The sequence below is a fragment of the Molothrus aeneus genome, chromosome 4 (assembly GCF_037042795.1).
Source record: "Molothrus aeneus isolate 106 chromosome 4, BPBGC_Maene_1.0, whole genome shotgun sequence".
Taxonomy (NCBI): Eukaryota; Metazoa; Chordata; class Aves; order Passeriformes; family Icteridae; genus Molothrus; species Molothrus aeneus.
Window position 1 is genome coordinate 33,325,765 of NC_089649.1, and position 19,427 is coordinate 33,345,191.

At 33.8% G+C, this 19,427-nt stretch overlaps 1 protein-coding gene across 2 annotated transcripts in view; it reads right to left on the minus strand.

Moving 5' to 3' along the window:
- FSTL5 (follistatin like 5) overlaps positions 1–19,427 on the minus strand; it is a 270,455-nt gene that overhangs the window by 110,746 nt on the left and 140,282 nt on the right. For both annotated transcript variants that reach the window (XM_066548230.1, XM_066548229.1), the window contains exons 5-6: positions 15,136–15,332; positions 6,255–6,375 (exon numbers count right to left, since the gene is read on the minus strand). In XM_066548230.1, the coding sequence (XP_066404327.1) occupies positions 6,255–6,375; positions 15,136–15,332 (318 nt within the window). The remainder of the gene's footprint in view (positions 1–6,254; positions 6,376–15,135; positions 15,333–19,427) is intronic.

Consider the following 19,427-nt stretch of genomic DNA (forward strand, 5'->3'; position numbering starts at 1 on the left):
GTCTCATTTTCTTCATTGAGTAATTCAGTCTAGGCCTTTTTAAAATTTAGATTTTGTTGTAGGGTTGTTTGGTTTTGAATTCTATTTTGCTTCAGAATTGATGATTCACATTTCAAAAAAAAAATTTCTGAACATGCACCTGTCATTATTGCATTTGACAATTTATAGCAGAAGTAGAGCTATTATAATGAAAGCAGTGATGTTTTAGAATATTTTTTCAGAGAATAAAATAACTAGGCATATGTGTTCATAATGATCACTGTATTTATAGGAACTTCTGGCTGCCTCCTTTCCACATGATTCAAGACACAACAAAACATTGACTTTGACAGACATATTAGTCATTGGCATCAAAGTTTCTCCTAAAAGGTGAGCCCAAAACAACTTCTGTAATTTTGGACCAGATCAAAAATTTCCATAATATCTGTTATTACTAGAGGTACATAAATCACTTCATACCAATACTTCAGCCACAAGGAGTGCTTGAAGTCCAAATTTGGTATCTGTGACCTGAATGTTCTTTCAAAACAGAGGGTACTTTTAAATATACAGTATTAGTATGTACAGCAGCAACATGTGAGATCCCCAATAAATGATGCACAACAGATTAGATATTGTTAACAGTGTTGAGTGATGCCTGAAAGCACAAATAATTCCAGCAAAGTACAAAGCATGGTTAATAGAAGAATGACAATTAGGTCATATTTTGTTCTGCCCAGATAATTCTCACACTTTATTGAATGTCATGGGGTAGTTTTTACAGCCAAGTCCTCAGTGCCCAAAGCCCTTCTGTGGCCCCTTTTTTTGAGCATTAGACAACATCAAGAATAGTAACAATAGGAATAGTTACAATAGGAAAGAATTCTGAGAGACATTGCTTTCTTTTTCCCTTCATTTTATGCAGGATGTCAATTGATACATGCAGCTGTTAGTTCAATTACGTAAAATAAATTTGGAGTTTATATTAATTGTATTCAATCAGTTTAATTCATAAGTGTCTAAGTTAGTGTAATTCTTTCTACTGAAACTACAAAGAGAAGTGCCTACATATACATCTGCTGAGTGATCAAACAGAATAATTTATTACTATTTATTTCCTTGTGCTATGCCTTGAAATTTTACAGCCCACCATGAAGGCCACTTGAAGTATCTGCTTTGAAATTTTATGGGAGGAAAACAAGTAAGATTATTTATTTTAGAAAAGAACACTAGAAGACAAACAAAAGGAGACAACACTAGAAGACAAACCAAAGGAGACAACATTTACAGTGAACACAAAATTATCATGATACCACAGGAGACATTAACCAAAGAAAGAAAACCTTTGAAAAATAAAGGAAGCACACTGGTTGAGATTTACATTACAGAGCATATAAACTGTATTCCACACCCCTTTTAGCTTTTGTTCAGTTCCTTCATCCTAGGATTTTGCCTGCCCTTTCAGAAAAAGTTAAATATATCCTTCCCTGTCTAAAAAAACTGTTTGCTGATAAAAAAATCCTTTAGCTTGGGACTGGGTGAGGAAGGAATGCAGAAAAGCAAAACAAAACACTAAGATGGAACTGGATCACTTTTAGGATATAATTTTACATGATGTGGCCAAAGCAGTGGAGGACTGAATCAGCTGATTCCTTCAGTCCCAAGCTCCAAAAATCCAGCTAGAGCTAAACTTTCTGCTTTATCTACCTGTGTTAGAGGAAGTAATTTTTCAGGTTCCTCTCTGCACACACTATTGATTTAATTAAACTGTTATGGAATATAGCAGACAAATAATTAGGAGATAGATGCTACAGCATTACAATTTACCCCTCCAAATATGAAAACAAGCTATAGCTAGAAAATAGCCTGTAAAACTACAGAAGCCAGTCAGCATCTTCATCTGTCTGCAACATTCTGTGAAGCTTGGCAGAAACGTTCAAGGCTGAGATATAGTCCTTGTTTGTTACTGCCTCAGCATCTGACCTTCTGAAAGGGGAAAGGGATTTTTTTATTCCCTTGTGCATAGTTATTTACATTTGGCTGTCCAGTCTAATGTGTATCCATTTTGTCAGATGAAATGAGACTGTCAAAAGTAAATCACAGAATACAGGCAAGCACGTATATGTATGTATGTATAGATATAGAATTATGTGCATATTAATATCGTCAAAACAGCTTCATTTTTGCCCTTAAGGTTGTTCTTTTTCTACTGCTGGAGTTAAAAATAGAATTGCTGGTATTTGTGAGGAAAATTTCTAATTAAGTATGCCAATGAAAAAAGTCCTACCTGCAAATGTTAATGAAAGAAGACTGATAATTAATTCCAGAGACAGACATTCCTATTTAAATAAAATGCAATTGCCTAATTCTTTAAAAAGAAACTACTTTAATGGAGCAGTTTGTTCAATACCACAATGGATATGATTTTTAATCCTATCTGTGTTCAAAATCTTACTTAAGTGTGTTTAAATACTATTTGAAATCACAGCTGGAAAAGTGCACACTAGTAATGTGCTTGATTATCACTATCCCCTTTTTAGGCCAAGGTTGAGGACACAAATTTCCCTTATCTCTTCTCTCACACCTTCTCCAGCTTTTGATAAAGTTCTTCTATGCTCAATAGAAAATGCTGATGGACAATTACATTTAGAAAATGAGACCTCTTAAATGTTGATGAAATTCAAATAAACTTAAAGCATATTTTGTTAACTACTGTACAATTTATATTTTAGCAGTGCTACATACAAACTGGATTGAAAAGAACCCTTGTGGTATTGCCATGCATAGAATCTGAGGTGCTGTGACTCCTAATGCCCTGCCCAACCTCTACCACCTTGCCTTAGCATTTCTGTGTTCATACAACTCAGATTTCTGTTACACAAATAAAACAAACAAACCAACAACTCCTTCGAATTCTGTGTGGAAGCTTTGAATAGGATCAATTCCTCCATCATCACAAAGCTGAATTTTCTTCACTGCCATTTTGAGTGAATAAAAGTCAGTAACATATATTCTAGCAGTTGCACAAACTTTAACAAGAACTTGACATCTCTCAAATCCACCCCTTCACTACAATTAGGGATAGAGGTAATTCCACTGGGAATAGCAGGTATTAAACTGAGATTAAGTTCCATATGTACATTATAATGGTAAAGGAATGAAAAAAAAAACCATGAAAAACACACTGTCAAGTTCAATTGATGGGATCCTGCAAGAGGTCAAAAATTCTAGAAGAATTTTTTTTTTAATTAATGGGTAAGTCTTTTAAATGTCTCCAAATAACAAGTAACACTATCATATTTTAGAAGATAATCCCCTGGAAATACCATTACGCAGTTTGAATCTTTCAGTCATTAGATAGTTATGAAAACAATTTGTGAAAAAACTTGCATGTTTTGCCTTCTATTTGCTCAAGATGTTTGAAAGTGTCCGAGCTGGTGAAAAATTATCTTTTCCATATTGTAAGATGGGATAATTTTAAAGATACAACATATAATCATAATGTAGCATAATAAGAAAAAGAATAAATCATAACAGTACAATAAAATAGAATGTAAACTCAAAAGTATTAAGTACTTAAAGAAAATCCTGGGGGAAAAAAAGCTTTATTTGTATTTGGAAGAAATATTTGCAACCTTTCTATGTGACTTTATTGAAGAAAATTAAAATGTATAATTATTTTGTAGGTGGAAGCTTAATTGAAGAGATATTTTTTTGGAATAGTGTGTGAAAGATGTGTTGTGATGCCTCTTGTGAATATTTTCATACATGGATCTGGTTCCATGTCTATATTAATTCTCTTTATCCTGGTAAGTCCAGGCGTGGCATTACTAGTAACATCTCACCAGCTTTGCCATAGGCAAACAACACAAGCCTCTGGAGAGGGGCTGTCACATTTGCTTTACCTTGGGTTGGCATGGCTTGTGTGGAGAGCTTGGTTTCAGCTTTGTGTCATCTTGCTTAGCCGTAAGAGCTCCAGTCAAGTGACCAGGTGCCACACTCAATTTGTTTTGGTTTTGCTTAGCTTTTATTTATTTTTTCATATATATATAATGCTATACTTTTATAGCATTATACAATTTTTGTTAATGCTGGTGAGATAGGTCAAACTAACTGAATTCAAACTCTCAAGATAAAATGAAATCTAACTACAGTTAATCCTCAAATTTATTTCAAGAGTATTTATTTCATCCTCATTACAGAGCCTAATACTTTGTCACATTTCTTTGACTTTCTGGGCACACACCATACAATGAAGTAGCAGCTGGTTTTAGGTTTTATTTTTTAATATGCAGTGAATACATCAAGTTTTGTTAATGACATAGAAGAATGAATCTTACTCTAGAAATCATCTTCTAAGACAGCCTTTTAATTTTAAATAGGGTCTTCTCCACTACTCTACTGCAACAAAGAAACCTAACTGATTCCTAATCTTTTATAATCTAATGTTTTCATTAACATTCATATTAAGGCAATGTTTAACATACCATATGGAAATTATTTTTATTATTCAAAAGTCCATTAAAAATACATAACAAAAAGCTATTCTTATGTCTGGAGTTTTAGAACTATACAAAATAGTCCCTCAGAGACACATCAAAGTCTTATTTCGAAGAACAATGCTATGCTTCCATTAATACAATGTTTGCAAAAATCATGCTAATGCTTTAAACATGTCTTTAACCTTCTTGGGTTGCTGTATATGATAAAGGCTTCTATATCAACTTCTACATCTATACACTTCACCATGATCTAGAAGTACAACATCTAGCCACATAATCTCAGCTAATTTGTGTTTTTCTACAGATGCTATATAATTCTGTAAATTTTTGTAAGCCAAACTTGTATCACAACTTTAAAAAAGAAATTAAGGTATTTCCTAGTGTCTTGCTGCTGCAGATTAATTAATTAACCTCACCATCACCATGTCCTAAGAGCCCCCATTTTCTTCCTCCACCTTATTTCTTGGCTCTGCTCACACTTCTTTTGCATGAGTTATGGTCCGACCCTTCACTTAATCAATTCAGGTCACACAACAGGATTGGGGTGGGACATAGAGGGTGAATATTTTTCTGCTGACTTAGTAAGCGACTCAGAGGAGAGACTGTGAGTGTTAGGGCACTTCAAGAAAGCCAGTCAGATAACCTCAGGAAGTAGGACCAAGTTATTTTTAGGAGCAGCGAGTAATTTGTTCAGCTAAGCTGCATCACAAAATCACACTTTCTGAAAGACTTTCAGAGAAATAAAAATCTAATTCAATGGTAAAAAACTAAGATACTTTCAGGCAGTCTGTCTTGATTATTCCTTTCATGTTTACTCTTTTTGCTTTCCATGCATCTTTTATTTTTTTTTTCTAATATCAACTCACTACTTTATAGTTTAAAACAAAGCAGTTTTATATCCCTTATATCATTTGACATCACCTGAAGTGGCTGAGTGCTCATCTGCCCAAAGATAAACTACAAGAAGCAACAGTCTGTAATTACTCAAAATAAAGATACATTAATGGACTAGTCAATGTATGACAAGTAATTATAAAAAGAATTTAGGACAAACTTGATCTTCTGTGCTGCCATGTTACTGAGTTTAGAGCAAAAGCTTTTAAACCAAAGTCAGATTTTAAGATTGAACCTTGAATTTGAGGTAGACAAGAGTGAAAAATCATCAGTTCTTATCTGGATATAACAAAATATGTGGATATTACTGTATAAAAGCTCCTAACATCTTTCTTCTGTCTGCTAACCCAGTGATTCAGTCAAGTTGTTTGTTTGTACTACACACGTTTGTCCTGAGACCCCTTTGGCATCCAGAGAACAAATACCTTGCAAAACTACACCACAAATCTTTATCTCCTTCTGAGTCCTGTGAGGCCACAAGGCACCTAAGAGAAATTTTACATTTGTTGCTGGGTTTGTCAAAAATGCTATTATCAGCACTCAAACAAAGGGCGCAGGGATGTATTCCAGTTCCATTGATTATGTCTTGACCACACTACTTGCCACTTGCACTCAACACAGACTTATCAATGCATGTTGGCATCAAGAAAGATTATCCATGAATTCTCCATTGCCAAATTCCTTCATAAATCAGGAAGCTACTGGGTGTCATTGATTTCTGCTAAAAAGGTTTCCTGTTGTTTCATGACTATTAAATTCTGCTAATTTAAGTATACAGCATCCAAACGTTTCATACTTCAAAAACCAAAAACCACCATTCAGGAGAACAGAAAGAAAGAGAAAGTAAGACTCAAGGAAGAGGCTAGTCTTGGTACTTACGAAATGCTCTGTAGAACTCCTCTAGATCTAGGTGCTTGTCACTGTTATAATCATCATATTTCAGCAAATCGAACACGGAGCAGTCAGACGGCTCCTTGCCAAGCTCATCCCGTTTTATTACCTGACAAGAAAATTATAACCATGAAATTACATTTGAGCTCTTTGAGTACTCTGGTATAATTAATTGTTTCTAATAATCATTTAATAGATCATTTTAAGGCTGCTGTGGGGCAATGAACTGCAGCTGTGTAAAGTCAGGGATTTTCAGTTACTTTGTAATTATTTATTACACTTTTTAAAGTTAATACCTTTAGGACAGACTCTCTGAAATGACACAAAAGTTTTTTAGAATACACACAGCATATAATGGAGACAGACTGTAGCACTATAAAGATACTGGGAATTTTAAAGATGATTTTACTTTATATATACAGGAATGGTGATTAGGAAACATTCAAATATACCTACAATATTAATTTTCCAAGTATAAATGGCATAATGTGTTTTTCCTCTAATTTCTAACCTACAGAAACCAAACACAGACACTTCCAAAAATAGCTAATATAAACTCTTACTACCCTACTAATTGAGTCAAGTTCTTACAGGCTTTTGGCAAGCCTATTACCTTACCAAAACCTGTTATATAAGTAGCTGACCTGAAAAGTCTCCTGTTTCTCAGTGGGGACACATACAATTTGTAAATAGATCCAAATTAATAGTTGTTAGACTTTTAACTCTGATGAACTTATCCCAAAGAAACATTCTTTAGTATATGCACTATTTTGTTTTAGGTCTGTGTATGTCATAAACATCTACTTAGATTGCAGCTCAAGAATTTTTAAGATGCTGAGAGGGATTTAGAATTGTCATATTATATGGGGCATGTACTAGGAGTGCTACCTCAAAACTGAAAAAGCCAAAACTAATGCAACTTTTCACTTCAATATTGCACATTTTACAGTTTTATATTAGGAACTGAAAAAAATGTAACTGCAGTTAATTTCTAGGTAAAATAATTACTCTTCCAACCCTTTATCAATCTCCTATGATAATTGCAAAACCACTATTATATTTATATCAACAGAGCATATCTTCTGAAAAACAAGGAATACAGGGGCTTTTGTGTTTCAGTTGTTCTGCAAAGGAATTTGTCAAGTTACTATTCAGGTAAACACAAAATACCTAAAAGAATAATAGGGAATAACAGGAGCATTAGAGGAAAAGACACAAACATTTTATGCTACCAGAAGTCATCTCCTACATAATAATATAAAAGCATTATAAAGGATAATCACCTTTTCAGTACATTAGAGAGTATGAAAACCATTTACAAAGATAAGAAAAACCACTACAAAACCAGCTTTTGCTATTATCAATTAAAAATACATACTGTGCTACCTGAATATTAGTGCTAACTACTTCCCATCCTTTAAAAGCCTTTTTATTGAGTTCACATTAAAGTGAATTAAGAAAACATGAAATTGTGTAGATCTTGCAGCTGGTACATAAAGGACAAAAGTGTAGTCTGGGAAAAATTAGTAAATCTAAATCCATTACAGTTATACAACACAAACTAAATATGTAATGGTGTGTATTGGAAACTTTAGCAATCACTGAAATTTCAAGGCCATGAATATTCAGTATGAAAAGCATTGTTCCTCTCATTGTTTCATTGTTTTAAGCGCTTGCTTTCACTATCTTCAACTGTACAAATAAAGATGAAACTTTACACCTAAGGTTGAGGAAAACATTTTTTAAATCCCCAAAACACCACATTTTAAATTCAAATTCATGTTCTCAGCTTCTATTCTTCAAACTAAAATCCGTTATCTGTTCAAATTGACCAAGTGTAAATGAAAAGCAACATATTTTTTTAAGAATAATTTAAAAATATTGGATGGAATGATTCTACTATTTCAAATAATGATACTACAGACAGGTACATGTTATCATCCTGGCAATTACTCAATTTTTGTCTACAATAAACCTACCATTTTGATTACAGATAAAATATTCAATGTTTGGTTTTGTACAGACATTTTTATGCTGGTGATATACTTCGGAATTCCTTGGAAAATATGCTCACTGTTAATAAACCCTCCAACCTGTGAGTCTATGAGGATAGATTTCAGAAGATACAGAAGGGATTTAATATGATAATTAATCTTAATTATCTGTGTCTGTGATTTCCTGCTATAAGAGCTGTTCCAACCTGAATTCTCTTGTGCAGGATTGAGCCATCTCCCAATTTTCCAATGAGATCGGTGGATCAGATCAACTCTGTGATCAGAAGAAAAATTAACCTTTCACAGAAGGTTAATTTTGTGTTGTTGCTTGGCTTTTCCTTTTGAAGGGGAGGGAGACTAATATTCTATCATGAGATATGGCTCAGAACCAGGTACAACTCAGGGTGTGGGGGTTTGGATCTGTTCTGTAGCAACTTGAACTGCAGATCAACTGAGATATGACGTTACAAGCCATATGACACTCCAGCAAAGCCAATATGCCTGCCTGACAAATTAAGGTTGCACACTTCCTTACAGAAGTTTTTCGCAAGACATTACTTAAAAGTGTAGGACAAATAGAATAAAATTCTATGTATATGATACACCACCATGTAATCACACTTGTGTTTCACAGATGATCCAACAACACGCCTTAAATTTTAAATTCTATTGATCTATTAATTTCTGTCCATGGAGAAGAGCAAAATACAAGGAAACTGTTTCTTAAGTCAATTCTTTAAACCCAGGCTGTCTACTCCTTGGTTAGACTAAACGATGATTTCTTAGTGAGGCAGAAGAAAAACGGGCAAAATTTTTAGCAAGTCACAACCTAGAAATAAAGTATAAAGGCTAAAGCCTGATTAAAATTGTTTGCACAATTTTATCATTGTGCCATACAGGTCAAACATGGACTATTTTATTTCCAACTTTTAAGATGAAAACTCTTATCAGAGAAGATTCACAAATACTTATGCCCACAATTTTTTGTTTGAATTTGCATTAAGTCAATGAAGCATTTACTTGCAATATTATAAACTGGTAAAAGGCAGAATATACAGCAAAACTGTTGATGGTTCATGATGAAACCCTATAAATACTGAAAAATTAGAAATTTACCTAGATTTTCAAACTAAAGATGTCTTTTCCAAAAAATGAAATTTATCCATTAGAATTTAATACTCTTTGAAATATGGAGGAAGGATTTGCATTTTCTGGAAAAGATTAAATGTCTAAAAGATATAGTGCATAGTTATCCATTTCCTATGAAACACCATACGGTCACCTCAGTTCAGAGCCCCTCAGAAATTTAGTCAATACAACTCCCAATTTTAGAAGATTGGGAAAGTTAATCTGGTTAAAAATTACAAACTGCACATCAGAATAGATTGATTCATTCCTTTAAATCTGATTTCTGACAGTCAAAATGAAAAATATGTGGACCCTATGAAACTAGACAACAAATAACACAACACATTCTTCATTAGCCCACCTTACCTGAAGTGTTATTGGTCAGCGGTTTTTTGCTTGCCTGTGATTAATGGTCTTTGTGTACCTCCCTCCCCAAGGAAAATGCTACATAAGTACAAATACAAACATAACCTTCCTTTAAATCAAATAGGGTCCCTCGGTTAACCTGCATTCATCTTCCCTAAAAACAAGTACCTCATCACAACAGTGCCACTCAGTGCTTGATAAAACACTAAGCACATCAAACACCAGACATTGTGAAAACTGTGCTCCAAATTAATTCTGACTGCATAAGGGGGGTTCAATTACTTGTTCCACCCTCTTCCACAGCAGTATAACTTCTTATAAATTAAAATAATTGATTAATAATGAAACCAAATTGGTAATAAAGGTTGGTAAATTGTTCCTTGCTTTAGCTTCTGTTAATCTAGTTAAATCAATATTCTTATAACTTACCCCCAAGTTCTGTAGGGCAGCTACATAACCCTCTATTTATAGTAGTGTGATACCTTTGATATATGTAAAGATATAGGACTTGTGCATCACAGAATGACACAGAGAACCCCGAGCAGATACCAGAACTGCTAAACCCACAGCTAGTGACCTACAAAGGCAAGTGCTCAATTTCATTTCAAGGTATTACCTCAATATTATCCCAAACCGACCAAGTTACATAGCTCAGATATGAGATGCCTTTTTGCAAACTACTACAATGAGAGGCACATTTTCCTGCCTTTCCAATTCTTCATTTAGCAGAGGGAAAACCTAATCTGACTAGGAAGATGTAAATGCGTCCTCAGGTGTCTGCAAATATAATGCCATAAATGCCTAGCTCACAGTGTAAGACCAGAATAGGTATTAGGGCCACATAGATAGGCTGGACAAAATTCTACATCTCAGAATTAAACCTGCAACCACCACCACTATGAGCCTGTGGCTCTGGACTTAACCAAGACAAAACAATAAGTGCAAACAAAATCCTGCACCATTGTGCCAGTCCTTTTCAAGATTCTTTTCAAGAAATAAAGCTTGCTCCTGCTTCCTTCACAGCCTGCAAGAATATAATGGGAAATACTGCTACTTGATAAAATCAAAGGCACCTAAGAAAGATCAAGATGTTGGGAGTTTGTATGGCATTCACAGTGTTTGTAAGCTTTATCTCAGTACTCATCCCTAAGACAGTCTTAATGTCTCCCAGTTTGAAAGTTTCTTAGAGGGTTCTTATTTTTATTTTGAACCTAAAACTGAATATAGCGCATGTTTATTCTTTTTCCTAGATTAGTGACGTTAAAAATAGATAATGTAAGCTAAATGACGTGTCCCTAATTAATGGCAGAAAATAAATAGAACTATAACTCAATATACAAAATTTTCTTCTGCCTATGTAACATGTAGTTAAAACCAGAGTTGATTAACAACACAAAGAGATGATGGACTCATTATCCCTTCTCTGAGTTCCAAGCCATCCAAATAACTCTTAATAACAGCACAGATTAGATGCAAAATCAGAAGTCATGAAGGTAAAAATTAAAATGCCAGGGTCCAACCAAGTATTTTGATCAGTTTAAGAAACAAAGTCAGACAGAGAGATGCAATTTATATAAGTTGTACCTATGCAAACAAGTCCCATGAAGTATTGGCTGGCATAAAGTGCAAAAGCATTATCATTAATACAGAAATAAAACTAAAATAACTTTGTTTTTGCAGAAGTAAGGATGAGTTTTTATAGAAATGTAATGTATTTTCATTTGTCCTACTTTAAGCTAGTAAGTAAAAGAAAAACATTCAGGTATTTGAAGTTACAGATAGCAGTTCATAAATAAGGATGCTAACTTCTTCTTTTGAATCTAAAACCTGATAATTGAAAGGAGGGAAAGGAAGGGGAAAATTTATTATTATTATTAAATATTCAACTTGCTTTCAGGCTATGTCACTTCCCTTTTCTGTAAAATTTTGCTTTCTTAGTTCACTAGTGTAGGACATAAAAAAAACCCCACTAAGTCGAATCAAGTATAGATTATTTCAGTTCATACACTTCTTCCTTCAAAGAGAACCTTGAATTTCATTGTTAAGCAATGAAACATTTTTAGAGCCTATGCATCTTTCACTGATGGCAACTAGAGAAGGCTTACTGCTTATAAAATGGCAGTTCCACCATAGTAGAATAATTGCATTCATAACTGGAAAAACACATTTTATTCCCATGCCTACTAATAATACTTCTGCTTTTTTCTCTTTTATACAACAAAACCAATATACAGTAATCAAGCAGTCTACAGTGATAGAAACACTGGTATTCAATTTACAAATTTTTATTAAATTCTGGCTTGGTTTTCCATAAGATAAAATAAATAAACAAATGAGTCTGTTAACAACTGAAAATTCATAGCTAACCAAAAGATTCAATTATCTTCCATTATTTTGGATTAATTTAAAATGTGCCAAAGTGCTTTAAAAACAAACCAAACCTTTCAAGGAACCACCTCACCTTACTGGAAACCTTGCAGACACGTTGCTCAGAGATGATGAAGATGATGAGAATCCTGCCTGTTTCACAGGTCTCAGTTTGGAAAGATAGATACTCTCTCTGTTTAGTACTTACTTCTCAAAACAGAGTGGTTCAAAAGTTTGAATTCATAAGTTCTTTTAAAATCAAGCCATATCTCACTTGCCAACACAAGATTTGGAAACTAAAACATTAAATGAGTCAGATGCAGCGATTAAAGCAGTCAAGGCAAAGAAGAATTTATACTGGAAAAAAAAGTCCATTGAGCCTGCATGGAGCTATGTAACCCCACTGCTTTCCTATTACATTTACCCAGTGTATTGGAGTTAAAATTCTTTTTTAGCTGCAATTCTGTATTGGACTACAAAGCCATGAAAAATATTATACCCAGATGCTAGAATTGTTGAAACAGTAGAAAAAAAATAGTCTGCAAATTTTTAATGTATTGCTATAATTCTCGAAGTATTTTAAAAAAATCTCAAAACAAAACCCCAAAACCACAAAAAACCACAAACAAAAAAACAACTCAAAAAACCTCAAACCTTTCTTAGTATCTGAACTATATTTTTTTAAAGAAGAATACTACTTTTGCTTTTTGAGGGAGAAAAATTCTTGTTTCTCTTGCATCAAGATGCAAATTCAATAACCTGATGACTTTTTTTCCAAAATACATCAATAAAATTGGAATGCTGCTGTCACCACAATCTCCAACTGACTAATTTCAATTTTACGTTAGGTAAGATGACTATATGGACACCTACGAAAAAATAAATGCAGTCCAAGGGTCTGATTGCACAGCAAGATTGACAAGATGTAAAATTTAAGATGCACTATAAGCTGAAATTCAATATTCACGTGAATATAAATTAACTTCAGGAGTCCTTGTTTTCTACAGCAAGTATGTTTCCTTTCATATCCCCTTAATATGATTACATTTAAAATGCAGACAGGAGCTATTATTTATGACAACTCTGCAGATTCCAAAATTTTGACTGTGAGCACAACTGAGAAAAATTCTCCTAATCCTGAGAACATTTTCAGGAGTATGGTAACGTCTCCCTGTGGATGGTTGACCCTGACTGGAAAATGAAAGTTTCATGGGCCAAGATAAAGTGAGGGAGCAATCACTCACCAGTTACTGTCATGGGCAAAACAGACTCAGCCTGGGGACAAATTAACTGAATTCAACACCAATCAGACAAGTGTAAGATAAATGAGAAATAAAACTAAATATAAAACTCCTTTCCTCCAAGGGGCTTAACTTCACTGAATACATTCTCTATATTCTCCCTCCCCAGCAGAGCGGGGGGACAGAGAATGGGGGCTGCAGCCAGTTCATCACACGTTCTCTTTTCTACTCTTTCCTCCTTAGAGGGAGATCTCCTCTCAGTCTTCTCCTCCTACAGGAGACAGGAACTGCTCCAACATGAGTCCTTCCCATGGGATGCAGTTCCTCCTGAACTGATCCAGGACTGGTCCCTTCCAAATGGCAGAGTCCTTCAGGAACTGACTATTCCACATGGGTCTCTCATGGGGTGCATTGAGGCTCTTGTATCTACCTTTCCAAACCATACAATAACCATGCAAACAGCACTAACAATGAATTTACTTTGCATTCATCTGTAGGTTGAATAATTTGATATTTCTGCAATGAGTTTTAGCAAAAGCAAAACCCACATATTTGGGGTTTGAGGATGACTTGTTTCCATACTTGTGAAAAAGAACTACTTTACATCTGCCATTATAAATTCATCTTTATAGAAAAAAATTATGTTGGGAAAGCATACATAGAAAGTTTGAAAACACAATAATGGAAGATTTTTTTTTGTTATTTTAAAACTATATTTAATGCACACACAAAAAGGAAAAGTATAGACGTAGCAATTGAATAGAGAAGAATTAAATGTAGTTTGCAAATCTATAAATGTGATTCCTATCTATGTTATCTATTCATATAGTGTATTCATAGATAAATTATTATCTGTAAGATATATACAGGCATCAAAGTCCCTTAAAAGTTGAAGAGAGCTGCAGGAAAAATCAATATTGTAAAAGTACAGAAAAATATTTTTAAATCAATCTTTTGAAATAGTGTATTAGTAGTTGACATGATACCTATATTTGCAATCACCCTCTGGTCCTTGGAATTGCAACAAAAATTTTCAAAGTTAGCTGTATGGAAATGATAACTCCAGCATATTTCATAACACTGCCATGCAACACTGCCATATCCATGAACAGGATAATGTTCAACACTCACATCCAAAAAATGCTATTTTTAAAAATTTTAATCAGCTGCCCAGTATTAGACTCATTAATACAGTTTAGCCATGATTAGGTTTCTAGCAATCAAGGTAAAGTTGCCCAGTCAACACTCTTTAATAGAATCAACCCTTTCAGGTAGATTAAGGCTAGTGCTGCTATGCCTACCAGAGCAGCAATTACTGGTTTAGATATGTTATTAGTCAAAATTTTCTGTTTAGAGACCACCATGAACTCTCTTTGCAAGATTTCTTCTGTACTTCTCTAGCCCTGACTAAGATAAAGCAGTAACATTTCTTTGGTATTACAGAAGTGATTTACTTCATTATTTTAATTGCTTTCAACTTCTACAGTACATCTATACACTTGAACTTGATGACAGTGTGCCACGGATGATAAAACAACTCATGGTCACAGCAGCCTAGAGTGGTCTAACACACTGCAGCGCATTTCAAAGCATTATATTCAAATTGCTAAATAACCACTACAGAATTTCTTAATAATTTAGCCATTCAAAACTCTCAAATTAAGTTTTATATCTCAGAGACTCACATTTTCTAAATTATATTCCCTCTGTACATATCCTGAAAAAGACATCTGAATAGTCACTGTGCTAATAGAAACAAAAATTAAACCTTACCTGAGATAACTCATTAGTATCCACAAGTCCATTATTGTCTGAATCAAAATAATTGAACATTTGATCTGTAAGAAGTTTCTTTAATTCCATTTTCTCACCAACAGTTTTATCTTTTGATTGTGCAATGTATCTCTGGTTTTGTAGATCTAGTAACATATTTTTTACTTCAGTGTATTCAGTAGGTTTGCATTTATCCCCTGAAAAGAAAATACACAAAACAAGATTATTTGGAACTTAATTTCCTATTAAAAGTTTAAAGGTAAACAAAACAAAACCAAAACATGAAAAAGCATATAGTGCTACAAACAGGGTTATTTTAAGAGATGAGAAATTAATTCTGTAGTAGTTTGAACCATAACATTTCTTTGTCTGGACTTCAAATTAAAACAAAAACAAATTATTGCAGTTTTAGATATTTTCTCAGACAAGGTTTTCTTTTTATAGAAACTAAGGAAACTTCTATCAGTTTCCAAGCCTGCACTTTTTAAATTTATCATTCTGTAAACGTGCATCTGAAGATTTATTAAAGTTTTACCTCTAGTAAAGCTTTTCATATAAATGTAGAAATGCAATGTATGCAAAAACCCCCTGCAAATATGACAGAAAAATATATGCTATATATTTCATAATAATATTTGACTTCAGAAAGCAGAAATTACTCTTGAGGGCTCATAAGCTATCTCTACCTTTTCATTTATTGGACATAGCAAGCTTATTTGAACTAGAAAAGGTAGGATTGCAAAAGGAAGGGAAAGGATATCTTTGACAAGATCTGATTTACTCCTTTCATTATCAAGTCTTCTATAACGTGGAAAATGTTCCAGAAACGTCCTGTATACAATGATTACAGTCAGTACTTATTTTAAACCAAACCACAAAATAATGTATGCCTGGTGTTTTCTTATTTCAGTCACTGCATATTTTAAACTGGATAGAAAAACAGTTTAAAAGAGTTTGTTTGGTGTTTTTTATTAAGATAATCGTAGGATTTTGAAAGGGCTTTTTATAACATGAGACATGCAATTGTGTACCAGCCTAACACCATGAATTTGTTGCAGATGTATATTTTCAGTTAGCCAATACTTAACCTCAAGCAGTAACTTCAAGACTGCAGCAATATACTGATTAGCAAAGAAAGTTATTTTGCAATCTTCTTTTTAGTCACTATTCTGAAGTTACATGGATTTACGAGAAACTATTTACCTCATGGAAACTGCGTAGGCAGTTTTCTTTGCAAGTGGATCTTTTAAGAATAATCTAATTTATATGTATGGGACTACAATTAATTATTTTGGTATATTTAATGGCAGGTGCATTGTTATGGTGATACTGTGAACATTTTCACAGACATTACAAAAGGCAGAGAGGGAAGAAGCTCCTAAATGCTTCTCACTATCCTAGAAAGACTCAGATCTAGAAGAGAAAGATTTATGATAGATATTAAACCATGGAATAAAAAATGGTTTTTGGAATCAAACCCACTCCTAGCCTTTTTTGTTTTGGTTTTTCTAAAAGACACCAACTGTTATATAGCTATTTAAGTAACAGAAATAGACAGACCCAAGTTGGATTTAACTGACAGCCTAAGCTATGCATAGTATTTGCATATTTGTCCTCATCTGCCAGGGGCATGAAGATTGAGGCCATACAATTTATAAGAATTGAGTTCTGCGTGACTGCTTTTCAGGGGTCTAATGCAGAAATGCTCAGTAGGGAAACGTTTATTCCTCAGGCATTCTGAAGCTGCAGTGGGCAAACCTTGCCATCTGAAGGGATGCAGGCTCCAGGTGGTGGGGAGGGAAAAGAGCACTTAACTTGAACATACTCTAATTCATTTGGGCGAACTCCAAGAGACTGGGCCAGAAAATGAGCACCATCTTTGTCTCCCCTAGAAAACTTTCCTGGCTGTGGTGCCTTTGAAAAGACAGTCTGGCTGTAGGTGATGACTAACACCATTTTGCAGGGATGGCAGGGAAGACAAGACAAATCCTATTTGTTAGTTAGTGTATGGCTATCAGAGCTAGCTATCACATTCAGATTTTAGTCTCTAAGATGATCAGTCTCATTCTGCAAGTTTAAAACTGCAAAGAGCTATTCTTTACAGATACAGAACAGAGTAAGAGTTAGTTTTCTTAATAATATCTGTTAAATCATGGATTTGTCACAGTAGCATTGACAAGTTGCTTCATGCCCGAGTTTAAAAGAGAAACTCACACTGATGATTTTTTTTTCCTTTAAGCACAGAACCATGCCTGTCCCTTTAATGATTGACCAAGAATTGAAAAGAGGTTTTCATCTCAACAAAGGCAATAATGATGCAAATGTTCATTTGAATATTGAAGATTATTTAATTATAAATTCTGGACAACTTATGTGCAAATTGCACAAATATTTCCATGAGTGATTTTACAAGTCATGCAAATTTAGAGGAAAAACAGTTAAATGTATTTATCACATGATCATGAAAAACATTGCAATAATCAGTTGTGCTTCCTACTTTTAACTCCAAATAGTTTATGGGAAAAAGTTGTAAAGGAAGTTTGATTGCAGTCCAGGAAAGACATTTTAATGTACTTTAGACAGTAACTTTGCATCTAAAACTTAAGGAAAAATGAACTAATGTATTCTGTCACAGCACCTGTTCAGAGAGAAGAATTCAGAAAACATCTTTTCCATGACATTTCTACTTCTCCTTGCACAGCACAAACTTCTGTAGCTAGTATAATAGTCCTATAAGAGCACTTAAATATTGCATGTTTATAAACCATTTATACATTTTACCAGAGGAGAAAAGTATTTGTATCATTTTTTAATAAAATCCATAAATGTTGTCTAATACCAAGTAATCTGAGAGACTGCTAATGCCACAAGTTTGGGTACTTTCTGTAGAAAAAATTTCATTCACAAACTCAGCAAAGGAATCTGTTAGAAGTACTATATTATGTATCTTTTGATCTAACACCCACTTTCTAAATATTACTATGAATTTTAGCAGTTCACTTGAATCCAGTGAGAGATGAACTGTCAGGTTATGATCTTAGCTAACTAAAGTTGAGGTAAACCAGGTCTCCACAGCTATACTACATTAAAAGCTTTTCAATTTTATACATAATTGAAAGTAGTCTTTACACCAACATCTGTAATTTAAGGACAAGCATGATGGATGGATATTACTGACAGATAAAGGAATCATAAGGAAACAATGAGAGACTCCTACTGAACACAGGCCACAATTTCATTAACAAATTGCTTCTCATTGTCATGATTGCCTTTTACTGCAATATTTGAGGAAGTGTAAATCTGATGTTTAAATTACAGGAACGAAGCTCTATTTACAAGAGACCTCCCCCAGGCTGGAGTAGCAGCATAAAGAAAAACTCAGTTGCTTTATTTATGCTCTAATTTAGTAAGCATTAGTTGTGAAATAGTTGTCTCAATGACACATGAATGGTAAATGGGGATTAGTATGTCAACCTTTATAGCGAGGAAAAGTAATTTATGCTTAACAAAATTGAGAAAGACAAACTACTGGGAATACACTACAATTATATTACTTCCAAAAAGGCCTACTAAATTCTATATAATTAGCTACATACATGAAAGGGTAACCGACATGTACATAATTTATTAACTTAATTCCATTTTTTAGTACTTTTTTCTTTCATTTTTGAACAAGAATTCCTACAAAAATAAATAGTTATTTTCTGAAAAAATCCGAGAAAGTAATAATAGAAAAAGAAAACATAAAATTTGCTTTCCTGTTAATTTCATTCATGGAAAGGACCAGTTCCACTACACAAGAGTTTTTCTCCAAAAAACCAACCAACCCCAAAACAAACAAAAAACCCTCAGTAAAAAACCCTCAGTAAAAAAAAACCTCTACCATGATTTATTTCACAAGTTTTAAGCCATTGTCTATGCAATTATAGAAGATGTGCAGACACCTAAAAGTGACAGGACAAACACAATGGAATCTAAGTGCAGGTCTCCTGTTCCATATTTTGCTCTTTCTGAAATAGTGATATTCTAAGGGTTTAATTCATTGAAACTCAAAAATAGTAGAAAAATGGAAACATTAGCTGCTTCCTTCCATTCAGTGCAACAGCTATGTAGCTGTATCCCTGTTACCTAGGAAACAGCTCAAAGTTAGATTTTGAGTGCTATTGTCCTTCTAGACAGTATTGAATGCTGGTATCTGCCTAAAACAGAAAAAGAAGTTCTGTTGGACAATTAGTTGATATTAATTTGTAGGGAGAAAAATTATCACAAAATGAACTAATTCTTTATGAAAA